This window comes from Lolium rigidum, chromosome 2, assembly GCF_022539505.1.
Source record: "Lolium rigidum isolate FL_2022 chromosome 2, APGP_CSIRO_Lrig_0.1, whole genome shotgun sequence".
Lineage (NCBI taxonomy): Eukaryota > Viridiplantae > Streptophyta > Magnoliopsida > Poales > Poaceae > Lolium > Lolium rigidum.
In genome coordinates, this window is record NC_061509.1 from 27,444,824 (window position 1) to 27,470,434 (window position 25,611).

Consider the following 25,611-nt stretch of genomic DNA (forward strand, 5'->3'; position numbering starts at 1 on the left):
AACAAACGCAACATATAGAATTACATATAGATGATCTTGATCATGATAGGCAGCTCACAAGATCCGACAATGATAGCACAATGGGGAGAAGACAACCATCTAGCTACTGCTATGGACCCATAGTCCAGGGGTAGACTACTCACACATCACACCGGAGGCGACCATGGCGGCGTAGAGTCCTCCGGGAGATGAATCCCCTCTCCGGCAGGGTGCCGGAGGCGATCTCCAGGATCCCCCGAGATGGGATCGGCGGCGACGGCGTCTCGGTAATGTTTTCCGTATCGTGGCTCTCGGTGTCGGGGGTTTCGTCACGGAGGCTATTTGTAGGCGGAAGGGCAAGTCGAGAGGCGGCACGGGGGGCCCACACCACGGGGCCGCGCGGCCAAGGGGGCCGCGCCGCCCTAGGGTTTGGCTCCCCGTGGCCCCTCTTCGTCTCGTCTTCGGTCTTCCGGAAGCTTCGTGAGAAAATAGGCCTCCGGGCTTTTATTTCGTCCAATTCCGAGAATATTTCTTTACTAGGATTTCGAAACCAAAAACTGCAGAAAACGAGCAATCGGCACTTCGGCATCTTGTTAATAGGTTAGTTCCGGAAAATGCACGAATATGATATAAAGTGTGCATAAAACATGTAGATAACATCAATAATGTGGCATGGAACACAAGAAATTATCGATACGTTGGAGACGTATCAGCATCCCCAAGCTTAGTTACTGCTCGTCCCGAGCAGGTAAAACGATAACAAAGATAATTTCCGGAGTGACATGCCATCATAAACTTGATCATACTATTTGTAAAGCATATGTAGAGAATGCAGCGATCAAAACAATGTGTATGACATGAGTAAACAAGTGAATCATATAGCAAAGACTTTTCATGAATAGCACTTCAAGACAAGCATCAATAAGTCTTGCATAAGAGTTAACTCATAAAGCAATAATTCAAAGTAAAGATATTGAAGCAACACAAAAGAAGATTAAGTTTCAGCGGTTGCTTTCAACTTGTAACATGTATATCTCATGGATATTGTCAACATAGAGTAATATAATAAGTGCAATAAGCAAGTATGTAGGAATCAATGCACAGTTCACACAAGTGTTTGCTTCTTGAGGTGGAGAGAAATAGGTGAACTGACTCAACATTGAAAGTAAAAGAATGGTCCTCATAGAGGAAAAGCATCGATTGCTATATTTGTGCTAGAGCTTTGATTTTGAAAACATGAAACAATTTTGTCAACGGTAGTAATAAAGCATATGCATCATGTAAATTATATCTTATAAGTTGCAAGCCTCATGCATAGTGTACTAATAGTGCTCGCACCTTGTCCTAATTAGCTTGGACTACCCGGATTATCACCGCAATACATATGCTTTAACCAAGTATCACAAAGGGGTACCTCTATGCCGCTCTGTACAAAGGTCTAAGGAGAAAGCTCGCATTTGGATTTCTCGCTTTTGATTATTCTCAACTTAGACATCCATACCGGGACAACATAGACAACGAGATAATGGACTCCTCTTTTAATGCTTTAAGCATTTAACAACAATTAATTCTTTTCTCATTAGAGATTTGAGGATGTTTGTCCAAAACTGAAACTTCCACCATGGAACATGGCTTTAGTTAGCGGCCCAATGTTCTTCTCTCACAATATGCATGCTCAAACCATTCAACTCGGTGTAGATCGCCCTTACTTCGGACAAGACGAACATGCATAGCAACTCACATGAAATTCAACAATGAGTTGATGGCGTTCCCAAGTAAACATGGTTATCGCACAACAAGCAACTTAATAAGAGATAAAGTGCATAATTACATATTCAATACCACAATAGTTTTTAAGCTATTTGTCCCATGAGCTATATATTGCAAAGGTGAATGATGGAATTTTAAAGGTAGCACTCAAGCAATTTACTTTGGAATGGCTGGAAAATACCATGTAGTAGGTAGGTAAGGTGGACACAAATGGCATAGTGGTTGGCTCAAGTATTTTGGATGCATGAGAAGTATTCCCTCTCGATACAAGGTTTAGGCTAGCAAGGCTTGTTAGAAACAAACACAAGGATGAACCGGTGCAGCAAAACTCACATAAAAGACATATTGAAAGCATTATAAGACTCTACACCGTCTTCCTTGTTGTTCAAACTCAATACTAGAAATTATCTAGACCTTAGAGAAACCAAATATGCAAACCAAATTTTAGCATGCTCTATGTATTTCTTCATTAATGGGTGCAAAGCATATGATGCAAGAGCTTAAACATGAGCACAACAATTGCCAAGTATCACATTACCCAAGACATTATAGCAATTACTACATGTATCATTTTCCAATTCCAACCATATAACAATTTAACGAAGGAGAAACTTCGCCATGAATACTATAAGTAGAAACCAAGGACATATTTGTCCATATGCTACAGCGGAGTGTGTATCTCTCCCATGAAGTGAATTCTAGGATCCATTTTATTCAAACAAAACAAAAACAAAAACAAACCGACGCTCCAAGAAAAAGCACATAAGATGTGATGGAATAAAAATGTAGTTTCAGGGGAGGAACCTGATAATTTGTTGATGAAGAAGGGGATGCCTTGGGCATCCCCAAGCTTAGACGCTTGAGTCTTCTTGATATATGCAGGGGTGAACCACCGGGTGCATCCCCAAGCTTAGAGCTTTCACTCTCCTTGATCATGTTGCATCATACTCCTCTCTTGATCCTTGAAAACTTCCTCCACACCAAACTCGAAACAACTCATTAGAGGGTTAGTGCACAATATAAATTGACATATTCAGAGGTGACACAATCATTCTTAACACTTCTGGACATTGCATAATGCTACTGGACATTAGTGGATCAAAGAAATTCATCCAACATAGCGAAAGAGGCAATGCGAAATAAAAGGCAGAATCTGTCAAAACAGAACAGTTCGTATTGACGAATTTTAAAATGGCACCAGACTTGCTCAAATGAAAATGCTCAAATTGAATGAAAGTTGCGTACATATCTGAGGATCATGCTCGTAAATTGGCATAATTTTCTGAGCTTCCTGCAGGGCAGTGGGCTCAGATTCGTGACAGCAAAGAAATCTGGAACTGCGCAGTAATCCAAATCTAGTACTTACTTTTCTATCAACGGCTTAACTTGGCACAACAAAACTCAAAACTAAGATAAGGAGAGGTTGCTACAGTAGTAAACAACTTCCAAGACACAAAATAAAAACAAAGTACTGTAGGTAAAACATGGGTTGTCTCCCATAAGCGCTTTTCTTTAACGCCTTTCAGCTAGGCGCAGAAAGTGTGTATCAAGTAACATCGAAGGGTGGAGCGTCAACCTTATCATTCAAGGAGGAGGATTCTTCAATAGAATTTACCTTCTTACCTTGTGGAGCTCTTTCCGAGTACCATTCAGAGTAGTTGATCATCATATTATCAAGAAGCCTTGTTGCTTCACCAAGAGTGATGGACATAAAGGTACCTCCAGTGACTGAATCCAATAAATTCCGTGAAGAAAAATTTAGTCCTGCATAGAAGGTTTGGATGATCATCCAAGTAGTCAGTCCATGGGTTGGGCAATTTTTAACCGAGAGATTTCATTCTTTCCCAAGCTTGAGCAACATGTTCAGTATCTAATTGTTTAAAATTCATTATGCTACTCCTCAAAGATATAATTTTAGCAGGGGGATAATATCTACCAATAAAAGCATCCTTGCATTTAGTCCATGAATCAATACTATTCTTAGGCAGAGATAGCAACCAATCTTTAGCTCTTCCTCTTAATGAGAAAGGGAACAATTTTAGTTTAATAATATCACCATCTACATCTTTATATTTTTGCATTTCACATAGTTCAACAAAATTATTAAGATGGGCAGCGAGCATCATCGGAACTAATTCCGGAAAATTGATCTTTCATGACAAGATTCGAGTAAAGCAGGTTTAATTTCAAAGAATTCTGCTGTAGTAGCGAGGTGGAGCAATAGGTGTGCATAAGAAATCATTATTATTTGTGGTTGTGAAGTCACACAACTTAGTATTTTCAGCGTTGGCCATTTTAGCAATAGTAAATAAAGCAAACTAGATAAAGTAAATGCAAGTAAACTAATTTTTTTTTTGTGTTTTCGATATAGCAAACAAGATAGCAAATAAAGTAAAACTAGCAACTAATTTTTTTGTATTTTGATTTGGTGCAGCAAACAAAGTAGTAAATAAAATAAAGCAAGACAAAAACAAAGTAAAGAGATTGAGAAGTGGAGACTCCCCTTGCAGCGTGTCTTGATCTCCCCGGCAACGGCGCCAGAAAATATGCTTGATGGCGTGTATTTCACACGTTCGTTGGGCAACCCCAAGAGGAAGGTATGATGAGCACAGCAGCAAGTTTTCCCTCGAAAGAAACCAAGGTTTATCGAACCAGGAGGAGCCAAGAAGCACGTTGAAGGTTGATGGCGGCGGGATGTAGTGCGGCGCAACACCGGAGATTCCGGCGCCAACGTGGAACCTGCACAACACAACCAAAGTACTTTGCCCCAACGAAACGAGTGAGGTTGTCAATCTCACCGGCTTGCTGTAACAAAGGATTAACCGTATTGTGTGGAAGATGATTGTTTGCGGAAAACGAGTAGAACAAGTATTGCGAGTAGATTGTATTTCGAGTAAAGAGAATTGGACCGGGGTCCACAGTTCACTAGAGGTGTCTCTCCCATAAGACGAACGAGCATGTTGGGTGAACAAATTACAGTTGGGCAATTGACAAATAAAGAGAGCATGACAATGCACATACATATCATGATGAGTATAGTGAGATTTAATTGGGCATTACGACAAAGTACATAGACCGCCTGACAAGGGATTAACTTGTCAATGCCTATGGATTGTAGGCTAGGGTTTAGTTAGAAGTAGAGGGCAAGTAGATCTCGAAGGTTTCAGCCGAAAAGTACTCGACGAATATGAAAACTAGGGTTTGCGGACAATGATTCGATGATCTTCTCGTCCCTCGACCCCCCCTTTATATAGGTGGAGCCGAGGGATTCGTGCTATACAAGGATTACATAGTCCGGGATGGTTTCTAACTCATCCCGCCAGATTACAAATAACACTTCCTATTACAACTCTATCTTTTCCTTAAATACATCTTGGGCTCTCGAGTCTTCTTATTCTTCGGGTAGTGGGCCTTCAATAAACCCCGGGTACTATATCCGTCAGGCCCATTTGGGATGCCTATGTCAGTAGCCCCCGAGATTTTGCTTGAATCATAGAGTCAGGGAAAATCTCTACTGTTTATTTTTACTCGAAAGCTCTAACTTTCATACTTTTTCTCATAAAATTCTATATTGTACAGGGATATTGGTAGTTGGGGCTAGTTCATCTGACGGATCCGGTACTAGTTAACTGCTCTAGTGGCAATCCGCAACAACCTACTTCAAAATCACGTCCCTGGACATGATCTCGGGATATCGGTGTAAACTTCGACGAGTGCCGCTTAAGGTCTTACCATTCCGTCGAGTCCCGGTCGAATTTATCGAGTACCTAACGCGTCCGTTAGGATTTTTCTTCGCATCCGTTGATACGGATAAAAGTAGCAGAGCGCAGTCTTTGGCGATGCCACGCCCAGCAGAATAGTTCTGGGGTCTTACCTTCGCAAATTTGCGGCATTCAGAAATTGATCGCAACTTTCGCGTTCTGAGAATATATTGTCGAGTGCTTTTCCGGCTGTTGGAATGGCACATTTTATCGAGTCAAATATGACTTATATTGCTCTCCCGATGGGAGTATATGTAGAGTTAATTATAACTCGAAATATACTCTCTTGCTGTTTTATTTTTCCTTTGTTAACTTCATCGGGCACGCGAACAGCGTTCCCGATGGGAGTAGCCCCCGAGGCTACATCCAAGAACTTGTGCTTGGTTGTAGGCTCAACATTTTAGTCCGCCTTGTCGCTATATTACCAGTATCTCCTGATATTCTCACCTCCTTCTTCTTCTCTCTTTTTTTTTTTTATATTTCTCGGGTGCGCGAACAGCGCTCCCGATGGGAGTAGCCCCCGAGGCTACAGTCAAGAACTTGTGCTTGACTGTAGGCTCAACATTTTCTATATTTGCCATGGTCGAAATTTTACTTTTTCCGAAGTAGCCCCCGAGCATTTGGGCAAAAACTTGTTTCTGACCAAAGGCTCCCGAAGTATTCAAATAAGTCGTCCTGTCGCCATTCTCCTTTTATTTTTCTTGTCGACACATTTTCCCTTGACAAATTTTCTTCAACTCCATCAATGGCCGAGATTTTTCTGTTTTGTGGGTCCATCGTTTCCACCACGTTGACACGTCGTGCAAGTGGGGGACACACGTCCTCCGCTTTTTCTGGCGCACGTATCGTAACGCCTATCCCGAGTAAAAATACTTTTTTGCCCTTGTGTCTAGAAGATCTATTATCACCACACGATCTCCTCATCCAACGGCACACTGCTTCACCCAATTCCTATATAAACCTGTCTTCAACCTCCGTTCATCCCCTCGCTTGCGCCGCTCACCTGTTCCTCTTCACAAAACTTTCCCTGCGCCCAACTCTCTCTGATTTTCCGCACTCGCATACATTGCTTTTCCCATTGCCGTTGATGCCACCGCGCGCGCGCCTGACTCGCCACAAGCACTCCGCAGTCCGCGATGGCTGCCGAAGATCTTGAGTGGGAGAGATCTAAAATCTCCAATCAAGACGCCAACTCTGATGAAAAGGCTTGGCCTTATGAAGAAGGAAGACGCCATCCGCTTTCCCAGCGAAGAAAGCTATCCCAACCCTCCAATGGAGTATCGGGTTAGTTTTGTTGATCATCTCATCCGTGGCCTATCTCCCCCAATCCATGATTTCCTCCGCGGTCTTCTCTTTGTTTACGGGATTCAGTTGCACCAGCTGACTCCCAATTCGATCCTCCATATTTCTATTTTTATCACTCTTTGTGAATGCTTCCTTGGAGTCGCTCCCAATTGGGCTCGGTGGAAGCGCATTTTCTGCCTTCGCCGCAATGGCGCGCACAACGCCACCTACAACATAGGTGGCGTAGTTATCTGTGTCCGAACCGATGTCGATTATTTCGACGTCAAATTTCCCGACTCTGTCCAAGGATGGCGCAAGAGATGGCTCTATATACACGAAGAAAGCGCCAATTCTGTGGAACATAACATAGTTCCCTTCGACGGAAACGCGAAGATTCAACGCCGCCACTCCTGGGACGCCGAAGTTTCCGAAGAAGAAAAGAAGGCGACAGAAGCTCTTATGTCTCGTATCCATCAGCTCCAAAATACTCGAGGCAAAGAATTATCTGGTGTCCAAATCACAGCCTATTTTCTTAGAATTAGAGTGCAGCCTCTTCAGGCTCGCAAAAATCCCCTTTGGACATACTCGGTGCCAATGACGCCAATAGGCTCTCCGGTGATCTTTCACGTGAAGGACTTGGAGAAGCTTATCCGAAGAATTACCTCGCTGAGTAAGAGGGATCCTATTCCTTCCTCCTGTCGCGTGGCACCCTACAACTCCACCAATCCTCTTCCCGAGGTATTTTGTCTTCTCGAATTTTTATCTTGTTCCGAGTTTTTCCTGCATCTCATTGTGTTAATATCTCGCTATTTTTTCCCTTTGTCGCTATTTTTTATAGGATCACCCTACTATGGCTTCCCTTCCTCCTCTTCCTGAGGATGGAGAAGTCGAAGAAATGGGTATAGTTGCCGAAGATGCTCAAGGCTCTTCTGTTCTCGAAAGTGAAGTCGCGGGTTCTCACAAATCTGCGGCTTCTCATGAGAAAGAAGCTGAGTCCGAAGCCGGTGAATCGACCGAATCCCTTCCTCCTGCTGTTTCTCCAAAGAACAAAAGGAAAAGGACTGAAGCCGAGGATTCTGGCATTTCTAAGGCTGAAGAAGTTGTTCCTTCTCATCCGAAGGCAGCTTATGATCCTTATGTTGAATCCCTCATCAGCTCGTAAGTCGACTTTTATCTCTCATCCCCTTTTTTATGTGCTCGAAAGATTTATCTTGTCTTGCTTTTTATACTGTCGATTTTTGTTCACTAGTGATGAGGAAGAAGAAATACCAGTTACTGACGTAGCTCCTCGGACCAGCACGTCACGTACTGTGCTCGTTTCAGACACGTTAGTTGAAGGAGATGAAACATCGCCTCCCCAACAAAACGTCGTCACCACTACTCCACCATCGAGCCCCCTTGTCCCTTCGCCAAAAAGGGCAAGGGTTGAAATGATCGTTGAGCCTCCTCCTCAATTGAGCAGCTCTTCGTCGCGGCTCTTGGATGATGTAAGTTTATTGAGATCTATCTTTCCTTTATTTTGCTTTTATGGACCCTTACTTTTTGTAATGTCGAAGTTTTTCCCCTTCTTTTTTTCTTCTTTGACAGCCTATGATCAAGGATCTTATCCGCATCGGGTCCCAATTTATTGGGTACCGCGAGTATGCCAGCAGAGCCGAAGGTGCGACTTTTTCACTTGCTGTTTTTCCTTGGTATTTTACGCCAACTGCTTGTCGCTATTTCTGATCTTTCTTCTTTTTCTTTTCCGCATCTCGACAGAAAAACTTGCAGAAGCTAACGAACGTGCCGAGACACTTTCTCGGAATCTTGAGAAAAGTGAAACGGCTCGCAAGAAAGCTGAGCTTGCCGCTAGCGAAGCCAGAGCTGAAGCTGATGATGCCAAAGCAAAGGCTGCTAGTGCCGAAGAATTGCAGCAAAGGCTCAAAGATGCTTGAATCTGCCTTGCACGAGCAAAAATCTGCACAGGTTGCACGAGAGCAAGGGATCATCAAGCGTTTGAATTCGCAAAGTCGACGTACGCTGAGTAATATCACTTGTCCCTTCTGTTTTGTTTGTACTTTTTGTTTCTTGGTTTTCGACTAATGTTCTGTCTTATGTGGCAGCCCAAACCAACCAAGATTTTGATCTGGAGAAGCCTGTCAATGACCCTCTCCTTGACGCACTTTCTCTTCTAGAGTTCCATGGACGCGAAATTCGTGAAGGCGTGGCCAATGCCAGTGGGGCTTTGTCGGCGTTGTTCCCCTACTTCTTCCCGAAGAAAGAGGAACCTTCGACTTTTCTTGACCTTGCCAAGCTTTTCAATACATCAGAAGATCTTGGGCTGAAGATGCGCCATGAAAATATGAAGGTGGTCGTTGAGAATACTTGTTGCTACGGTTGCCGACAGCCGGCGGACTCTCGACTCGGATGAAGGTTGGCGACACCGATCGGATAGAGCGGTCGAGGTGGAAATCACCGATGAAGGCGGCCAAGCCCAATACAAAGAAAATCTTGGCGTATCTCGGGATTAAGCCAACTTCGACTCCCAGCTCCTCGAGGCCGGAGGTCTAGTTGCATGCCTCCTTGTTTCTTTTTCTATTTCTTTTGCTCTTGTCGCCATTTTAGCCTTGGCGACAGTTATTCACTTAGTCCTCCTGGAGAACTTTCTTTTGTAATACCCATGTAAATATTCTAGCAAGTAATGAAATTTCCCTTCGTGCTTTTCATTGATCCTGGGCCTTTCTTTTCCAGTTAATATTTGATAACTACTCGACTCCTCCTTGCTCTGCCGCTGCTTCACCGGCATCTTCCTTCTCGAAGAAAATGTTAGTCGACCCTGGTCTCCTCAAGAGTTCATCAAGCGGACATTTGTCGGAAGATTTACAAGAACTTCGACAACAACTTCAGTCTACGAAGAAACAAACTTTGGCCATGATGGAACAATCTCGAAAAGCCTCTGAAGGGGAAAAGCTTGCTCTTCAGCAAGCCGAAGAGGCTGTGGCTGCTAGGGATGCTGCTGTACTGGAAGCAAAGGGAGCCACAACCCGAGAGAATAGTATGCTTGAGCTGATGCTAGAGGCTAGCTCGGATATGCTAGGTGCGTTTTTGCCTTCTTTTGATGCCTCTTCTTTATCCTGCTGTGCCTTTCTTCCAATTTCTTGCCCTGTCGCTTTTAACGAGGCTCGGTTCTTGATTCTGCTGCCGAAGATCGTAGAGTGAATGAGAGGACAAATCTTCTTGTTAATCTCTCCCTTAACCATGGGTGTTTGTTCCGGGCCACTCTCGAACGAACCCAACAAATTGTTAGGTTCCAAGATCGTGCTTGCCAGGTGCGCGATTTTCTCGGCTTTTGCACGTCAACATTGACCCTTGTCTATAGGAATCTGTTTCCAAGAAACGAGGTTCCAAAAACTCTTCCCGAATTATTGGAGGTATTCAGAGATGCTCCTCGCATCCATAACTTCGTGCGGGCTCAACTCACTGCTGGAGCGAGATTTGCCATGATTATGATAAACATTTGTTACCCAAAGTTGGACCCGACGAAGATTGTTGCTGGTTGTCTAGCCAAGAAGACGCGTCGAAAGAATGATATTGACTCAATCGATGCCATGGTAGCTCCTGTGGCCGAGTCGATGATAGATGAACTCCTTCGGATGGACTCCGAATTCTTTACCAAGGGTTCTTATGCTGAACACAAAACAACCAGGGTTTTATCGGTAGATACTATCTTGGGATTTCATTGACTTGTATCATGTTAGACATCTTGTATCTCATATTTCCGAAGGAACTCATTGCGTGTTGCTGAGGTTCTCTATGTTGTTGAAGCCCCCGAGCCTGAAGATTACACTATTTTTCCTTCCTTGAAATCTATTTTTCCTGCTGGAATAAGACCTCTTTGTTTGTTCTTTGGGTAGATTGCCCATTGTTGAGTATCGTTGATGTCGAAGTTCTATGTTTGCATGGCGAGGTTTATAAACCAAGGCACTTATAGTTTTTGATGTGTACACTATATTTATGATTGCTGTCTCCCGATTTTTTTTATATTTGGCGAGGTATTAATGTACCAAGGCGAAATATTTCAGTGAATCTATATTGTATGTATTTTGAGGCTTGGGCGTTTGAGCCCCCGAGCGTGTCGAAAAATAAGAAGTATATCTCTACTATCTTTATTATATTGTAGCACCACGAGCCCGCCTCATTAAAAACCTTTCCCGGCCCCACTCGGTGCCCCGAAAAAGGAAAAGAGTGCGTCTGAAAACTCGTGGGCGTTTCAGTACATTGAAGTTTTACAAGGACTATATTTCGACTCTAGGCGTAGAACCGCCTGAGTTGCGCCACGTTCCAGGGGTTTGGCTCCTCCACCCCTGTCTTCTTGTCCTTTATCCTGTATGTTCCTCCTCCGATTACTTCCGTGACGATGTAAGGACCAAGCCATGGTGACTCGAGTTTTTCATGACTTTTTTGCGTGAGCCGAAGAACTAGGTCGCCCACACTGAAAAGATCTTGGCCGCGGACGTCGACCGTGGTAATTCTTCAAGTCCTGTTGATATTTGGTTACGCGAGATAGTACTTCGTCTCGAGCTTCGTCGAGTGCGTCCATATCGTCTTCCAATGCTATCTTTGAAGCTTCTTCATCATATGCTGTCACTCTAGGAGAGTCGTGCTCTATTTCTATTGGAAGTACTGCCTCCGCGCCATGGACCAGAAAAAACGGGGTTTCCTGTGTCGCCGTATTTGGTGTTGTTCGGATGCTCCACAACACACTTGGTAATTCTTCAGGCCAGGTATGTCGAGCTTTTTCTAAAGGTCCCAACAGACGTTTCTTGATGCCATTGCAGATGATGCCATTGGCTTTCTCGACTTGCCCATTGGTTTGAGGGTGTGCAACTGACGCAAAATTCAGCTTGATACCCACCTCTTTGCAATAGTCTTTGAATTCATTGGATGTGAAGTTGCTGCCGTTGTCTGTGACGATGCTGTGGGGCACTCCAAACCTGAAGATGAGGCCTTGTATGAATTTTACTGCCGATGCTCCGTCTGGTGAATTTATCGGCTTCGCTTCTATCCACTTTGTAAATTTGTCGACAGCTACCAGCATGTACTCCTTTCCTCCTGGCCATGATTTGTGTAACTTGCCCACCATATCGAGTCCCCATTGTGCAAAGGGCCATGACAAAGGTATTGGTGCTAGCTCTGCTGCTGGAGAGTGAGGTTTTGCGGCAAACCTTTGACACGCGTCGCAAGTTCGTACTATGTCCTTAGCATCCTCGATTGCTGTTAACCAGTAGAATCCTGCCCGAAAAACCTTGGCTGCGATAGCTCGACTACTTGCGTGGTGGCCACATATTCCTTCGTGTACGTCCTTCAGAATTATTCTTCCTTCTTCAGGTGTGACGCACCTTTGCAAGACGCCTGAAATACTTCTCTTATATAATTCTCCCTTAACCACTGTGAAAGCTTTGGATCGTCGAATTACTCGTCTTGCCTCGACTGGATCATCGGGTATTTCTTTCCTGAGTATATATGATATGTATGGCTGCATCCATGGTATTTGTATTACCATGACTAGGTCTTGCTCTTCTTCTTCTTCCTCTTGCTTCTCCTTGGTAGCCCCCGAGGGTTTCTTCTCCTTCTTTTTTATTTTGTCGACTCGGTGGATCTCTCTCGTTATCTCTTCCCAAAATACACCTGGCGGGACCGCAAGGCACTCGCGACCCGATGTTTGCCGTAACGTCGGCTTCGTCGTTGCTCAATCTACTAATATGATTTACTTCGCATCCATCGAACAACTTCTCGAGCTCATTGTACACCTCCTTGTATGCCATCATGCTATCATTGACTGCGTCACATTGGTTCATAACTTGCTGAGCTACCAACTGTGAATCGCCAAAGATTTTTAATCGAGTTGCTCCGCAGGCTTTCGCCATCTTCATCCCGTGTATGAGAGCCTCATATTCCGCTTCGTTGTTAGACGCGTTAGGGAACGTCATCCGAAGGATGTACTTCAATTTGTCGCCTTCAGGTGATATGAGTACTACTCCGCGCCAGCCCCTTCTAGTCTCTTGGACCCATCAAAATTCATAGTCCGGGTTCTCGATAAATCCGGGGTCTCGTATTTTGCAACTCCATCCACTCGCGATGAAGTCCGGTAGTATTTGCGACTTTATTGCTTTTCTTTTTTCATACGTGATGTCCCGAGGGGAAAGTTCTATTCCCCAAAGGGAGACACGACCCGTAGCTTCCGGGTTGTTCAAGTATATTTGATAAAGGAGCTTCATTGACCACTATGACCGGGTGTGCCGAAAAATAGTGGCGCAATTTTCGTGCTTGTCGTGAACACTCCATATGCTAGCTTTTGGTACCGAGGGTACCTTTGTTTTGAGGGAGACAAGACTTCGCTCACGAAGTATACCGGTCGCTGTACTCCATGGATTTTCCCTTCTTCTTCTCTTTCGACAACTAACACCGTGCTAACCACTTGGGGTGTGGCTGCAATATACAGACAGGAGAGGTTCCTTTTCCTTTGGAGCCACCAGGATTGGTGGTGTCGATATTTTTCGCTTCAGATCCTCGAAAGCTCTATCGGCCTCTTCGTTCCACTCGGAATTTATCTCCTTGTTTGATCAGCGCATAAAATGGTAACGCTTTTTCTCCTAACCCGGCGACGAATCTGCTCAAAGCTGCGACTCGCCCAGTTAGCTGCTGTATTTCTTTCAACTTCGTTGGCTTCCTCATAGTTACTATGGCTTGTATTTTGTCGGGATTTGCTTCAATCCCTCTTGCTGAAACTAGAAACCCCAGAAGTTCTCCTCGTCGGGACGCCAAAAGAACACTTCGTCGGGTTCGGCTTGAGGCGGAATTTGTCGAGGTTGTCAAAAGTTTCTTTGAGATCCTCGATCGGTGTTGTCCCCTTTTTTGATGTTATGACGACATCATCAATGTACACTTGCACGTTTTTCCCGATCCGTGTTGCTAAACACTTCGCATCATCCTCTCGATATGTTGCTCCCGCATTTTTTAGACCAAAGGGCATTGTCTTGTAACAAAACACGCCGTAAGGTGTAATAAACGCTGTTTTGGCTTCATCCTCTTCTTTTAATCTGATCTGGTTATAACCGGAGTATGCATCCAAAAAGGAAAGACGTTCACGGCCTCGCCGTGGAGTCGATGATTTGATCGATCCTTGGGAGGGGAAAGTGATCCTTAGGGCAATGTTTGTTGAGACACGTGAAGTCGACGCACATGCGAAGGACTCGTCGTGTTTTTCTTTGGCACCATCACTGGGTTAGCTACCCATGTGGCTTCGTAGATATCTCTCCGATAAAACCAGCTTCCTCTAGTCGATTTATTTCGATAGCATGGATTTGCGGTTTGGTTCCGAAAACGCCGCAAAGGTTGTCCGATTGGTTTCGCTGTTGGATCCAAATTTAGGTGGTGCTCGGCAAGTTCCCTGGGTACTCCTGGCATGTCAGCTGGACACCATGCGAAGATTTTCCAGTTCTCACGGAGGAACTCGACGAGCGCGCTTTCCTATGCGATATCCATGTTGTTTGCAATAGATGTCGTCTTTTTTGGATCTGTCGGGTGAATCTGCACCTCCTTAGAATTTTTCTCTGCGTTGAAAGTTGATTCTTTGTTTGGCCTTCCGACGTCTGGCAGTACGTCGTAATCAGTCATGCTTTTCGACGCTAAGTATTCAGCTTGCATCCCGAAGGTTTCTGATAACCGATGGAAATCTTTGTCGCACTTATCAGCTAAGGCGAAACTCCCTTTGACCGTGATTGGTCCCTTGGGTCCAGGCAATCTCCATAACAGGTAGGTATAGTGTGGTACTGCCATAAATCTAGCGTATGCTGGTCGTCCCAACAAAGCGTGAGTACTGCGATGGAAAATCCACGACTTCGAACTCCGGTTCTCGATTCTGTAATTTTCTCGGGTTCCAAACTGAACGTCGAGGTTGATCTTCCCCAATGGGTAACTTGGTTTTTCTGGTGTGATGCCGTGAAACCTTGTGTCCGTTGGCTTCAAGTTTGCTAAGGATATGTTCATTTTTCTCAACGTATCCGCATACATAAGGTTTAAGCTGCTGCCACCATCTATGAATACTCGAGAAACATCAAATCCTGCGATAACTGCTGGCAGTATAAGTGCTGACTGCCCTGGTCGAGGAACTTGCTGCGGATGATCTCGCTATTGTGAAACCGATATCTTGTCCCGACCAATTAAGGTACTCAATTGTTGGTGGAGGCATTTTCTCTCGCCATAAACACCTGTCGTGAGATTACTTTTTGAGCTCTATTAGATGGCCTTCCCTTCGAATCATCGACACCGCTCCGTTGGAGTTAGGATCAACATAGGGTGGTGGTGCGAGTGCTGCCGCTATTCCGAGCTGGTGTTGATTGCCTCTCGTAATCGCGGGAGGTGGCGGTAGATGAACTTCGCTCCTCGGCTCCCGAGGGTTTCTCTCGTGCTGCTCGTGCGTGAGCGTTTTCGCACATCCGAACATTGCTTGAAAATTTCGACAATCTTTCTGCAGGTGTCCTGACTGTCTTTTCCCATTGCTATCGAGGAAGAAGTGCATCTGGCACGGTCCGTTCAGCATTTCTTCGGGAGACACGAAAGGTCGTGGAAACCTTGGCCCACTATTTTGCCTGTTGCGGGAGTCGTCCCTATTATCGCCTCGCTGCTCATTGCTTCTCTGATAATCGTCTCTATTGCTTCCTCCTGTATTTGACCGAAATCCTGCCGAAATTTGCCCCGGGGCGTCATAATTCGGATACCGCCGAGGAAATCGTCGCCTCGTTCGATAATTTCGACCACGGTCCTCCTCCGGCGACCTGTGTCGCTTATTGTGGACAGCGTCTTCTCCGTCCGCCCATCTGTTTGCTATCTCCATCAATGCGGATACTCGTTTTTGGATTGGTCCTCCCCAAATCCTCAACAAAATCTCCGCGCCCGATTCCCGCGACAAACGCATCTATTGCTCTCTCGTCGATATATTTTCTCGCCGAGTTTTTTATGATGTTCCACCTTTGGATGTATTTTCTCATTGACTCATCCGGCTTTTGTCGACACGCCCTCGGCTCTTCCAACGATGCAGGCTTCTTGCATGTGGACCTGAAGTTCTTGACGAATACGTCCTCGAAACTTTCCCAGTTGTCGATGGATCCCGGCGGGAGTTTTTTGATCCAAGATCGTGCAGCTCCACTTAAGTGCACTTGAATACTTTGCATCGCAGTTGCTCTAGTTCCTCCAGTTAGCTTCACCGTTTCGAGGTAATCAATTAACCAGTCCTCCGGATCTTGCAGGCCGTCGAACTTTTTGAAGTGATCGGGTAACTTGAATCCTGAGGGGACTCGAGTTTTTCGGACTCTTCTTGTGAAGCACGGTAGACCGCACATATCCCCCATTAAGCTCCGGGGACTGCCGATGATCTCTTCTGCTTTGCCTTGCTCTATCGACCCTCGCTTGTACTCCTGTGTCTCTTGCTCCACTTGGTCCTTCCGGAGCTGCCGCCGTTGCTGCCGCAGGTCGTGGACTATTTTGCCTTGCTCGCTCCTTCGGGAGGCGTTGCTACGAACGCCGTCCCCATAGCTCCAACTCCTGCCAATGCCATGTTGTATAATGTTTCCCTTGGATCTCCCGGGGGTGGCCCGGATGCGAGGATGTAAGCTTGTGTCGCCATATACCCAGACTTCCGGTGTCTTAGGGATAATATTTCCCCTTGTGTCTATCGACATAAAAGACATGTCGAGGTTTTGAACCAAGAACTCTCTTTCGCTTCGGGTATGTGTTGTAACCTTGATCTTCCTCTCGTTCCGAGCCTCCCTGTGGCTATCACCCGAAACTCTAGATTGTCCACTTAGATCCGCCCTTCTCCCGCCGGATGCGTAAGCCGCCTCCTTTCTCCCGTTCAACTCAGCTGTCTCGTTTTTCTATTTCTCGGGCGGTTCGTGCGAGCATATATTGATAAGCCTCGCAGTTCTTGAGCCGTAGCTGTTGTCGTCATTGGTTCCGAACCATCTATGGCTTTTGCCGCTCTATCCCGAGCTGCCCGTGGAAGTTGGACTCGACGCGTGGTGTGGGCCCGACATATTTAGTGCCCATACCTCTCCTTAGATCCGAGGGATCGACAAAAGGATTTCCCAACTCGTCGAAGGCCTCCGATGTTTCCTCTTGATCTTCGATAGCATAAATCCGATGATATTTTGTACTCAGATCTATGTTGGGTTCGGTGACATCATTGTTGAGATTGATGAAGACCTTGCCCACTGTGAGAGATTTGTCGATGAAGTCGTAATTGTCGACATCGCTTGAGCCATCGCTTATATATGAGTCCGCAGATGACTCAAACGATGCGTTGCTGAAGATCTTGGCGAGTTTCTCTCTTGCTCCGATGCCGACGTAACGTGTTGTCGAAGTTTCTTCTTCCGACTCGCGTTGACGATGCATAGCTTGAAAAATCGAATCGCCCGCCGACGATCCCGACGAAATCGGAATTTCGATACGATACGATCCTTCCTTCTCGACGCGAAAGTGGAACCTTCCGAACGTCATCTCCAAGGGCTCCGCCAGATATGCATATGCATCCAAACGGGAGGGTGGGTGAGGAACAAAATCAACAAGACCAAGCAGCGATCCGTTTACCTCGATCCATGGTGTTGCTTCCGGTTGACGATGTCGAAGATCTTGAACGTGCCATCGAGATCGGCTCCTTACGCCTCTAATCCCCACGAGACGGCGCCAATTGACAAGGGATTAACTTGTCAATGCCTATGGATTGTAGGCTAGGGTTTAGTTAGAAGTAGAGGGCAAGTAGATCTCGAAGGTTTCAACTCGAAAAGTACTCGACGAATATGAAAACTAGGGTTTGCGGACAATGATTCGATGATCTTCTCGTCCCTCGACCCCCCTTTATATAGGTGGAGCCGAGGGATTCGTGCTATACAAGGATTACGTAGTCCGGGATGGTTTCTAACTCATCCCGCCGGATTACAAATAACACTTCCTATTACAACTCTATCTTTTCCTTAAATACATCTTGGGCTCTCGAGTCTTCTTATTCTTCGGGTAGTGGGCCTTCAATAAACCCCGGGTACTATATCCGTCAGGCCCATTTGGGATGCCTATGTCACCGCCATCCAACTGCATCTATGCCTAAAAAGTCCACCTTCAGGTTATCATCCGAACCCCCTCCAGTATTAAGTTGCAAAGCAACAGACAATTGCATTAAGTATGGTGCGTAATGTAATCAACAACTACATCCTTAGACATAGCATCAATGTTTTATCCCTAGTGGCAACAGAGACAACACAACCTTAGAACTTTCTCGTCATCGTCCTGGTGTCAATGCGGGCATGAACCCACTATCGAGCATAAGTACTCCCTCTTGGAGTTAAAAGCATCTACTTGGCCGGAGCATCTACTAATAACGGAGAGCATGCAAGATCATAAACAACACATGTATAACTTTGATAATCAACATAACAAGTATTCTCTATTCATCGGATCCCAACAAACGCAACATATAGAATTACATATAGATGATCTTGATCATGATAGGCAGCTCACAAGATCCGACAATGATAGCACAATGGGGAGAAGACAACCATCTAGCTACCGCTATGGACCCATAGTCCAGGGGTAGACTACTCACACATCACACCGGAGGCGACCATGGCGGCGTAGAGTCCTCCGGGAGATGAATCCCCTCTCCGGCAGGGTGCCGGAGGCGATCTCCGGGATCCCCCGAGATGGGATCGGCGGCGACGGCGTCTCGGCAATGTTTTCCGTATCGTGGCTCTCGGTGCGGGGGTTTCGTCACGGAGGCTATTTGTAGGCGGAAGGGCAAGTCGAGAGGCGGCACGGGGGCCCACACCACGGGCCGCGCGGCCAGGGGGCCGCGCCGCCCTAGGGTTTGGCTCCCCCGTGGCCCCTCTTCGTCTCGTCTTCGGTCTTCTCGGAAGCTTCGTGAGAAAATAGGCCTCCGGGCTTTTATTTCGTCCAATTCCGAGAATATTTCTTTACTAGGATTTACGAAACCAAAAACAGCAGAAAACAAGAATCGGCACTTCGGCATCTTGTTAATAGGTTAGTTCCGGAAAATGCACGAATATGATATAAAGTGTGCATAAAACATGTAGATAACATCAATAATGTGGCATGGAACACAAGAAATTATCGATACGTTGGAGACGTATCGGTGGCGCGACGGAGGCCTTCATCCTCCTCCTTCCGTCCGCGCGCCTCGGCGCGCTCGCGCTCCGCCTCCTGCGGCGGCACCATCCGCTTCTCGCATAGCTCCAGCTCCTGCAGGGCGGCGCGTTCAACAGCGGTGCGCGCCTCCAGGCGGACGCGGCCGGCGGCCTGGGCCTCGTGGTTCTCGTTCCGCCGGCGCATGCGCTCTTGTCGGCCGCGCTCCACCGATGCAGCAGCCGCTCGGGCGAGGGCATCTGGATGAGGTGGCGGGCTGCTCGCATAGCGAGGAGCTCGTTCTTCTAGCCGAGGAGGTCGTCTAATCGGCGGCGGCCGGCCCGGCAGGTGGCCTCGTGCTCCTTCGTCACGTGCGTGAGGTCGGCGAGGCGCTCCTCGATGTCGGCGTTGATGTTCGCCAGCGCGAGGTCTTCCTCGTCGACAGGCCCCTCCTCCGCGGCGGCGCCCCCCTCCTCCGCGGCCTCGTACAAGCCGTCTGCGGTTTCGTGCCAGCCGTCCGCGGCCGCCTCCACCATCTCCGCGTCCTCTTCCTTCTTTGTCGCCGCCACGGCAGCGACGCGGAGCGCCTCGTCGTCGGCGACCCACCGCGCGTCCGCGCGCTCCTCCTCCTCCGTCCGCGGGAACCTGGCGCAGCGCGTCCGTTTGGGTCGCTCGGTTGGAGATGCCCTTGAATATGCTGCTCATTTTACATTTAAGTACCCCAAAGGTATCAAAATCTTATATGTCTCCCTCTTGTGGCAGAACTATTCAGATTATGTGAATTAGGAGATCATGAGGGACCTGCAAGATATTTTCCATCTGCACCACGATATAACGGCGTTGAGACGGAACCATTCCATCTCCGCCGCCGACGCATCTCGCGCGCCACCATGGCCGAACCCAAACCCTAGCCACTGCCTCCCCATCCTCCCGCGGCCGATCCCCGCCAGATCTAGGGTTTCCCACTCGTAACCATCCGGCTCTGCTCACTCCCCAGCTAGAACCTCGTCAGATCTGACGAGCATGCACTTCACAAGGTGCGACTGATTTCCCCTCCGATGGTACCGTATTGCTCGCTCGTGGGTAGATTGCGTTATCCGATCTCGTTTTCGCGGGTTTCTTCCGCAGTTGATTTAGGAATCGGAGGTCTCGGGCGATGTACTTTCTTTTGCTTAGTAGGAGTCTGTAGAGTGTCTGGATCTCAAGGTAGCGTACCATCTTCCGCACGCGGTCGTTGTTCCTACGAATGTACTGTCCGTCTCTGCCGTGTAGCTTCCTGTGTTGCTCTAACCACTATCCAGTCGGGGACGAGTTACTCAAACTAGCAATGCTTCACTTCATTTCTGCTCCAGAGAACAATACCTCTTTGTATCCCTGATGTTATTTCCCGACATGCTAACCTGCGTTCGTTGGTTGCTGGAGTTGATTGTGTTGAATGCATTTGAAGCATGGCTTCTGTTTTGGCTTGTTTGCTGTGATGAATCACAAGGACGGTATCTGAGAAAGGTTGCTCCTCAAAAAGGCCCCCTTCGTTGATTACACATCCTTTACTGATCATATGTTCTGAGCAAACATTCACAAATTGTAATTTCCACGGCAATCTGTAAACTTTTTTAACTTTTCGACTGAAAAGTTTTATCTTTCAGTCAGTTGCTTCGTAATGGTGTTTGTTTCCTTGTTTTGAATTTAGACAATGTACTTAGCTTAGTTCATTGGTTAATCAAGGCACATGTGTTTTCTTGTTTGTTTGCTATGATGAATCACAAGGACGGTATCTGAGTAAGGTGGCTCTTGAAAAAGGGCTCTTATCTTGATTACACATCCTAAACTGATCATATCTTCTGAGAAAACAATACAAAAATCTTAATTTTGGCAGCAATACACAAGCTGTTTCTGCTCTCAAACTAAATGTTTTATCCTTTGGTGGGTTGCTTCTCAAATGTATTATTATGTTTCCTTGTTGTTCATTCTTTCATACCTGAAATGTACACCCTGTACTTCACTTGCTTCATGGGTATTAAGTTTTTTGAAAGCTTCATGGGTATTAAGTTAACCCTAAATGCTTGTTTATTTGCTGTGATGAATCCCAAGGACGGTATCTGAGTAAGCTAGCACTTGAAAAAGGCTGCCTTCCTTGATTACACATCCTAAACTGATCATAAATTCTGAGCAAACACAAGCCAATTTTTTTTGTCCTTTAGAACAGTTGATTATCCTTTTTATTTGTCATGTTATCTATATTGAAATAATTAGCGCAACTACCTGTTTGCTATGATGAATCACAAGGACGGTATCTGAGTAAGGTTAGTCTTGAAAAAGGCCTCTTTCCTTGATTACACATCCTAAACTGATCATATTTCTGAGCAAACACACCGTAATTCTGAAATTAAAAAGCAGCTCCCATGTTTTTGTGATTTTAGAGCAGCCTGTTATCATTTTGTCATGTTAGCTCCTCTTTGCTGTGATGAATCACAAGGACGGTATCTGAGTAAGGCAGCACCTGAAAAAGTCCTCCTTCATTGATTACACATCCTAAACTGATCATATATTCTGAGCAAACAACACTGCAATGTTGAAATTAAAAGCAGTTACCTCATTTTGTGCTTTTAGAGTAGCCTTTTATCTTTTTTTGTCATGTTATCTAAATATTGAGTGCATCTACCTGTTTGCTGTGATGAATCACAAGGACGGTATCTGAGTAAGGAAGCTCTTGAAGAAGTCCTTCATTGATTACACATCCTAAACTGATCATACATTCTGAGCAAACACATGCAATTCTGGAATTAGAATGAATTCACTAGTTGTTTGTGCTTTTCGAGCAAACTGCTATCTTTTTTTTATGTTATCTGTCTTGAAATAATGAGCACACCCACTTGTTTGCTATGATGAATCACAAGGACGGTATATGAGTAAGGCAGCTCTTCAAAAAGTTCTCCTTCATTGATTATGCATCCTAAACTGATCATATATTCTGAGCAAATGATTTCTGATAAACGGCTACTAATATGGTTGTGGGACTCCTGTCATGCACCTGCTAATTTATAAGCATGTTCTCCAATTTGAAATATTGATAAATTTGTTGCCTTCCCTGGGTCATTTTTCTCTGGAGCAATCAGTTTGTCTTGGTCGAATGATGATCACAAGTGCATAGTTCAGATGATCAAACCATGATTACTTGAACAAAATAGTCTTTCGCTCCTATCTGACGGCCATCAAAACAAATCTGCTATGGAGAATCAAACAATTTTGTCTTGCCTTGATTTTATTTTAGCGGCCACTTTGTTAAGCATTATCAATTTTGAAACATTCGCTGATTGTAAATCCAAAACTGAGAAAGGTCACAGCTGCCACTCTGGAGAATCAAACCCTTTCATCAATGGTAAATCCAAAACTGATCAAATAATATGAGAAAATGATGAACACTCATTATTTTCATACTATTTTCATACTATTTGCTGTGATGAATCAAAAGGACGGTATCTGAGAAAGGTGTCTCTTTAGAAAGTGATCCTTCCTTGATTATACACCCTGAACTGATCAAAGGCTCTGAGCAAATGTATGTGAACAATTAATACAGCTATTATGATGATTTATATTTACATTTTATCTTAATTCAAAGAAACACTGGGCCTCATAGCATTTACCTGATCAATGCAAATGTATGTGCTTCTTCAAATGAAAGACTTCTTGACAGCAAACAAGCAGAATAAAATGAAAAACTCTGGTGTTGAAGGATGGCTCTTGAATAAGTGCTTCTTCTTTTGGTTGTACATCCAAAACTGATCTAATGTTCTTGAGCAAACGTGCCTAAACAATGTGAATAAATAATATAGTATTATTTGTTTCTTATAAAATTGACAAGTATAAATTTGTTTTGGTCAATCATGATATATCCAAAACAGGCACTTCTTTTGAAAAGTTGTGCTCCCTCTCAGTATTGGTATTGTATTTATATTTATATGCGTTCTTAGAATATTGTGCCTTATTGTAGCTGATTATCTCTTAACAATAGGTTATTTTGTGCTTAGTTGCTTGTCTTTGTTCTCCTATATTCTTGCACTAGTATAATGTTCATTATTTTTTATGCTTTTGTTTTACAATCTCACTATGCAATAGTGGCATGAGTTAATCTAGCCTTCCATTTTACTCAAATCATTTTATCTCTAGTTATATGAGGAATAATGGTTATGTTTTGTACCACAATTTTAGTATTAGTATCTCTTTTAGTAGACCAGAATTGATGTTCTATGTTTTGTACCACAATGTTCCTATCATTATATCTTTAAGTAGACCAGCAGTGTTCTCATCTGCTTTATTCTTTGTCAGGATCCTACAAAGTAGTGCATCCCTGGAAGCTGACCTGTAGGAAGATGGAATCTGCTGTCCTTGAGACCCCACTTTTACATGGTCTTCCTGATGAGATTGCCCTTCTTTGCTTAGCAAGGGTTCCTCGGCAGTGTCATAATACTCTCAGATGTGTATCAAGGAGATGGAAAGCATTGTTATGCAGTGAAGAGTGGCACTCTTACCGCAAGCGGAACAATTTGGACGAGTCTTGGATATATGTGATATGTAGGGGTACTGGCTGCAAGTGCTATGTTCTTGCTCCTGATCCTGCAACTCGTACCTTGAAAGTCATCCGAGTCATGGAACCTCCATGCTCAGCGCGTGAAGGCATTTCCATAGAGGCCTTGGACAGGAGGTTATTCCTGTTGGGTGGTTGTAGCTGGCTAAAGGATGCTAATGATGAAGTGTATTGTTATGATGCTTCTTCAAATTCCTGGAGCAAAGCAGCTCCCATGCCTACTGCTAGGTATTTGTACTGGCATAGTTCTTCCGTGTAGTTTATTTTCTGTTCCATATGTAGCGTGCTATTCCTATTGGTATAGGATGGACCACTCACATGCACACTGCTTCAATGATTTCAGGTGTTATTTTGTATCAGCAGCTCTGAAAGACAAGCTCTATGTTACTGGTGGATTAGGTTTGACGGACAAGTCACCTAATTCCTGGGACATTTATGACAAAGCCACAGACTCCTGGTTTGCGCACAAGAATCCAATGCTCACCCCTGACATAGTCAAGTTTGTGGCCTTGGGCGGTGAGCTGGTGACCATCCACAAGGCTGCCTGGAACAGGATGTACTTCGCTGGGATATACAATCCTGTTGACCAGACCTGGAGGGGCACGGCGAATGAGATTGCCTTGTGCTGGTCTGGCCCGACCGTTGTTCTGGATGATGGAACCCTCTACATGCTTGACCAGTCTCTGGGCACGAAGCTGATGATGTGGCTGAACGAGACCAAGGAGTGGGTGATGCTAGGCAGGCTGTCGGACAAGCTCACGCGCCCCCCATGTGATCTTGTGGCCATTGGTAGGAAGATCTACGTGATCGGCAGGGGACTGAGCACAGTGACGGTTGATGTCGACACGGCGGCCAGGGTTGATGGTTTCCTAGTGTCCACGTCAACTGGCCCCCTGATGGAGCATGACTTCCCACCGGAGAGATGTAGGGTCATCACTATCTGAAAGATTGGACAGTGTAATTGACTTTGCCTGTTAATATATGAAATAAAGATGATCTTCTTAGTAAATTTGCTTCATATGGTCTGTAACAGTGGATGTATATTGACTTCTCATTTTAGAGTGTGCAATATACCCCTGTGAGGTTTCTGTTTGTGCTTTGTGAGTGTAGCCCTGTTCCATTCTCACTGAAAATGAAACAAATGTAACCATGATAGTGCAATTCTTTGCAAGAAAATTAAATTTTAAAAATGCAAAAAATTTAAGATAGTTTAGTATAGATAAATAATACTCCCTTTGTTCCATTCTATAGTGCCTATAGTTTTTTGGCACGGAAATTAGCGCAAGAGTATTTTTTACACAAGACCCCTAGCTGAACGATTTGAGATCAACGTAAAATTTAGGAAATCCATATCTTACTAAGTTACCATAACAAATTTGGGACCTGAACGATTTGGGAGCTGAACGGGGAGGAGGTAATTGGAAAAAAGCTAAGCTACAACCTTATATTCTGAAACAAATGCCAAAAATCTATAGGCACTATAGAAATGAACGGAGGGAGTATTCGAATTTATACCAGTGCGTGGGGTTGCTCTGATAGTGTAATAATAGTCGAATTTATACTAGTTTAGTATAGATAAAATAATCTTACGTCTCAAACACAGACAACAAGTTCTTGTTGCAATCTTTTGCAATCTTCAGTTTAATGAAAACTCTACTGTATTTAGTACCGCCAATTGCACTAAAACAGGAATTAGGTGACTTGTTGCAATCTTCAGTTTACTGAAAACACAGACAATGTGCTAAACCATTTGCAGAAGCTTCCGACTCAGAACAAATACGTAGAGGTTAACATCCCAAAGTCTCTCATGATGAGCTGAAAACAGAAAACTGTAGTTCAGGTCTTGCATGCCACATTGTTATGTGTACACGAACCCAAGACCGTTTTAGATGGGCCCTGCAAGTGAACTATTTTCGGTCAATTTCCATGGGTCTATAGAAGTACAAAACCACTACTGCAACAATCTATTTATATACAGCTATTAGAAACATTTATTGTTGTTAGATAAAGTCCCTTTGGTTCTAGATAAAGCAATAATAATCCATTTATAGCTGGTAGCTG

General features: G+C 44.9%; 1 protein-coding gene and 9 non-coding genes across 11 annotated transcripts; all 10 read left to right on the top strand.

The window, feature by feature from the left end:
• The first annotated feature begins 19,840 nt into the window (after nucleotides 1-19,840).
• Nucleotides 19,841-24,559, top strand: LOC124691477 (F-box/kelch-repeat protein SKIP4-like). Of its 2 annotated transcripts, XM_047224754.1 has the most exons (3): nucleotides 19,841-20,002; nucleotides 23,292-23,778; nucleotides 23,894-24,559. In XM_047224754.1, exons 2-3 carry the CDS (start codon nucleotides 23,336-23,338, stop codon nucleotides 24,492-24,494), a joined length of 1,044 nt encoding a protein of 347 aa, XP_047080710.1. In that variant the 5' UTR covers nucleotides 19,841-20,002; nucleotides 23,292-23,335; the 3' UTR covers nucleotides 24,495-24,559. The 2 variants fall into 2 exon arrangements, with proteins under 2 accessions (XP_047080710.1, XP_047080711.1); XM_047224755.1 differs by lacking the exon at nucleotides 19,841-20,002 and having other exon boundaries at nucleotides 23,072-23,778.
• LOC124693781 lies at nucleotides 20,432-20,539 on the top strand. Its single transcript, XR_007000242.1, has one exon. It is a non-coding gene; the product is annotated as a small nucleolar RNA Z118/Z121/Z120 (small nucleolar RNA).
• On the top strand, nucleotides 20,710-20,817 carry LOC124693764. The gene has a single exon (XR_007000226.1). It is a non-coding gene; the product is annotated as a small nucleolar RNA Z118/Z121/Z120 (small nucleolar RNA).
• LOC124693754 lies at nucleotides 21,034-21,141 on the top strand. Its single transcript, XR_007000214.1, has one exon. It is a non-coding gene; the product is annotated as a small nucleolar RNA Z118/Z121/Z120 (small nucleolar RNA).
• Nucleotides 21,229-21,335, top strand: LOC124693748. The gene has a single exon (XR_007000206.1). It is a non-coding gene; the product is annotated as a small nucleolar RNA Z118/Z121/Z120 (small nucleolar RNA).
• On the top strand, nucleotides 21,419-21,526 carry LOC124693753. Its single transcript, XR_007000212.1, has one exon. It is a non-coding gene; the product is annotated as a small nucleolar RNA Z118/Z121/Z120 (small nucleolar RNA).
• Nucleotides 21,629-21,733, top strand: LOC124693745. Its single transcript, XR_007000203.1, has one exon. It is a non-coding gene; the product is annotated as a small nucleolar RNA Z118/Z121/Z120 (small nucleolar RNA).
• Nucleotides 21,840-21,947, top strand: LOC124693758. Its single transcript, XR_007000218.1, has one exon. It is a non-coding gene; the product is annotated as a small nucleolar RNA Z118/Z121/Z120 (small nucleolar RNA).
• On the top strand, nucleotides 22,087-22,179 carry LOC124693863. Its single transcript, XR_007000310.1, has one exon. It is a non-coding gene; the product is annotated as a small nucleolar RNA snR60/Z15/Z230/Z193/J17 (small nucleolar RNA).
• Nucleotides 22,415-22,522, top strand: LOC124693750. Its single transcript, XR_007000209.1, has one exon. It is a non-coding gene; the product is annotated as a small nucleolar RNA Z118/Z121/Z120 (small nucleolar RNA).
• Nucleotides 24,560-25,611: the final 1,052 nt, after the last annotated feature.

Bases quoted from the DNA above. Each gene is read 5' to 3' on its own strand.
- LOC124691477 (XM_047224754.1), top strand. From the start codon at position 23,336: ATGGAATCTGCTGTCCTTGAGACCCCACTTTTACATGGTCTTCCTGAT. The intron at 23,779-23,893 runs GTATTTGTACTG...CAATGATTTCAG, and splicing joins GCTCCCATGCCTACTGCTAG to GTGTTATTTTGTATCAGCAG.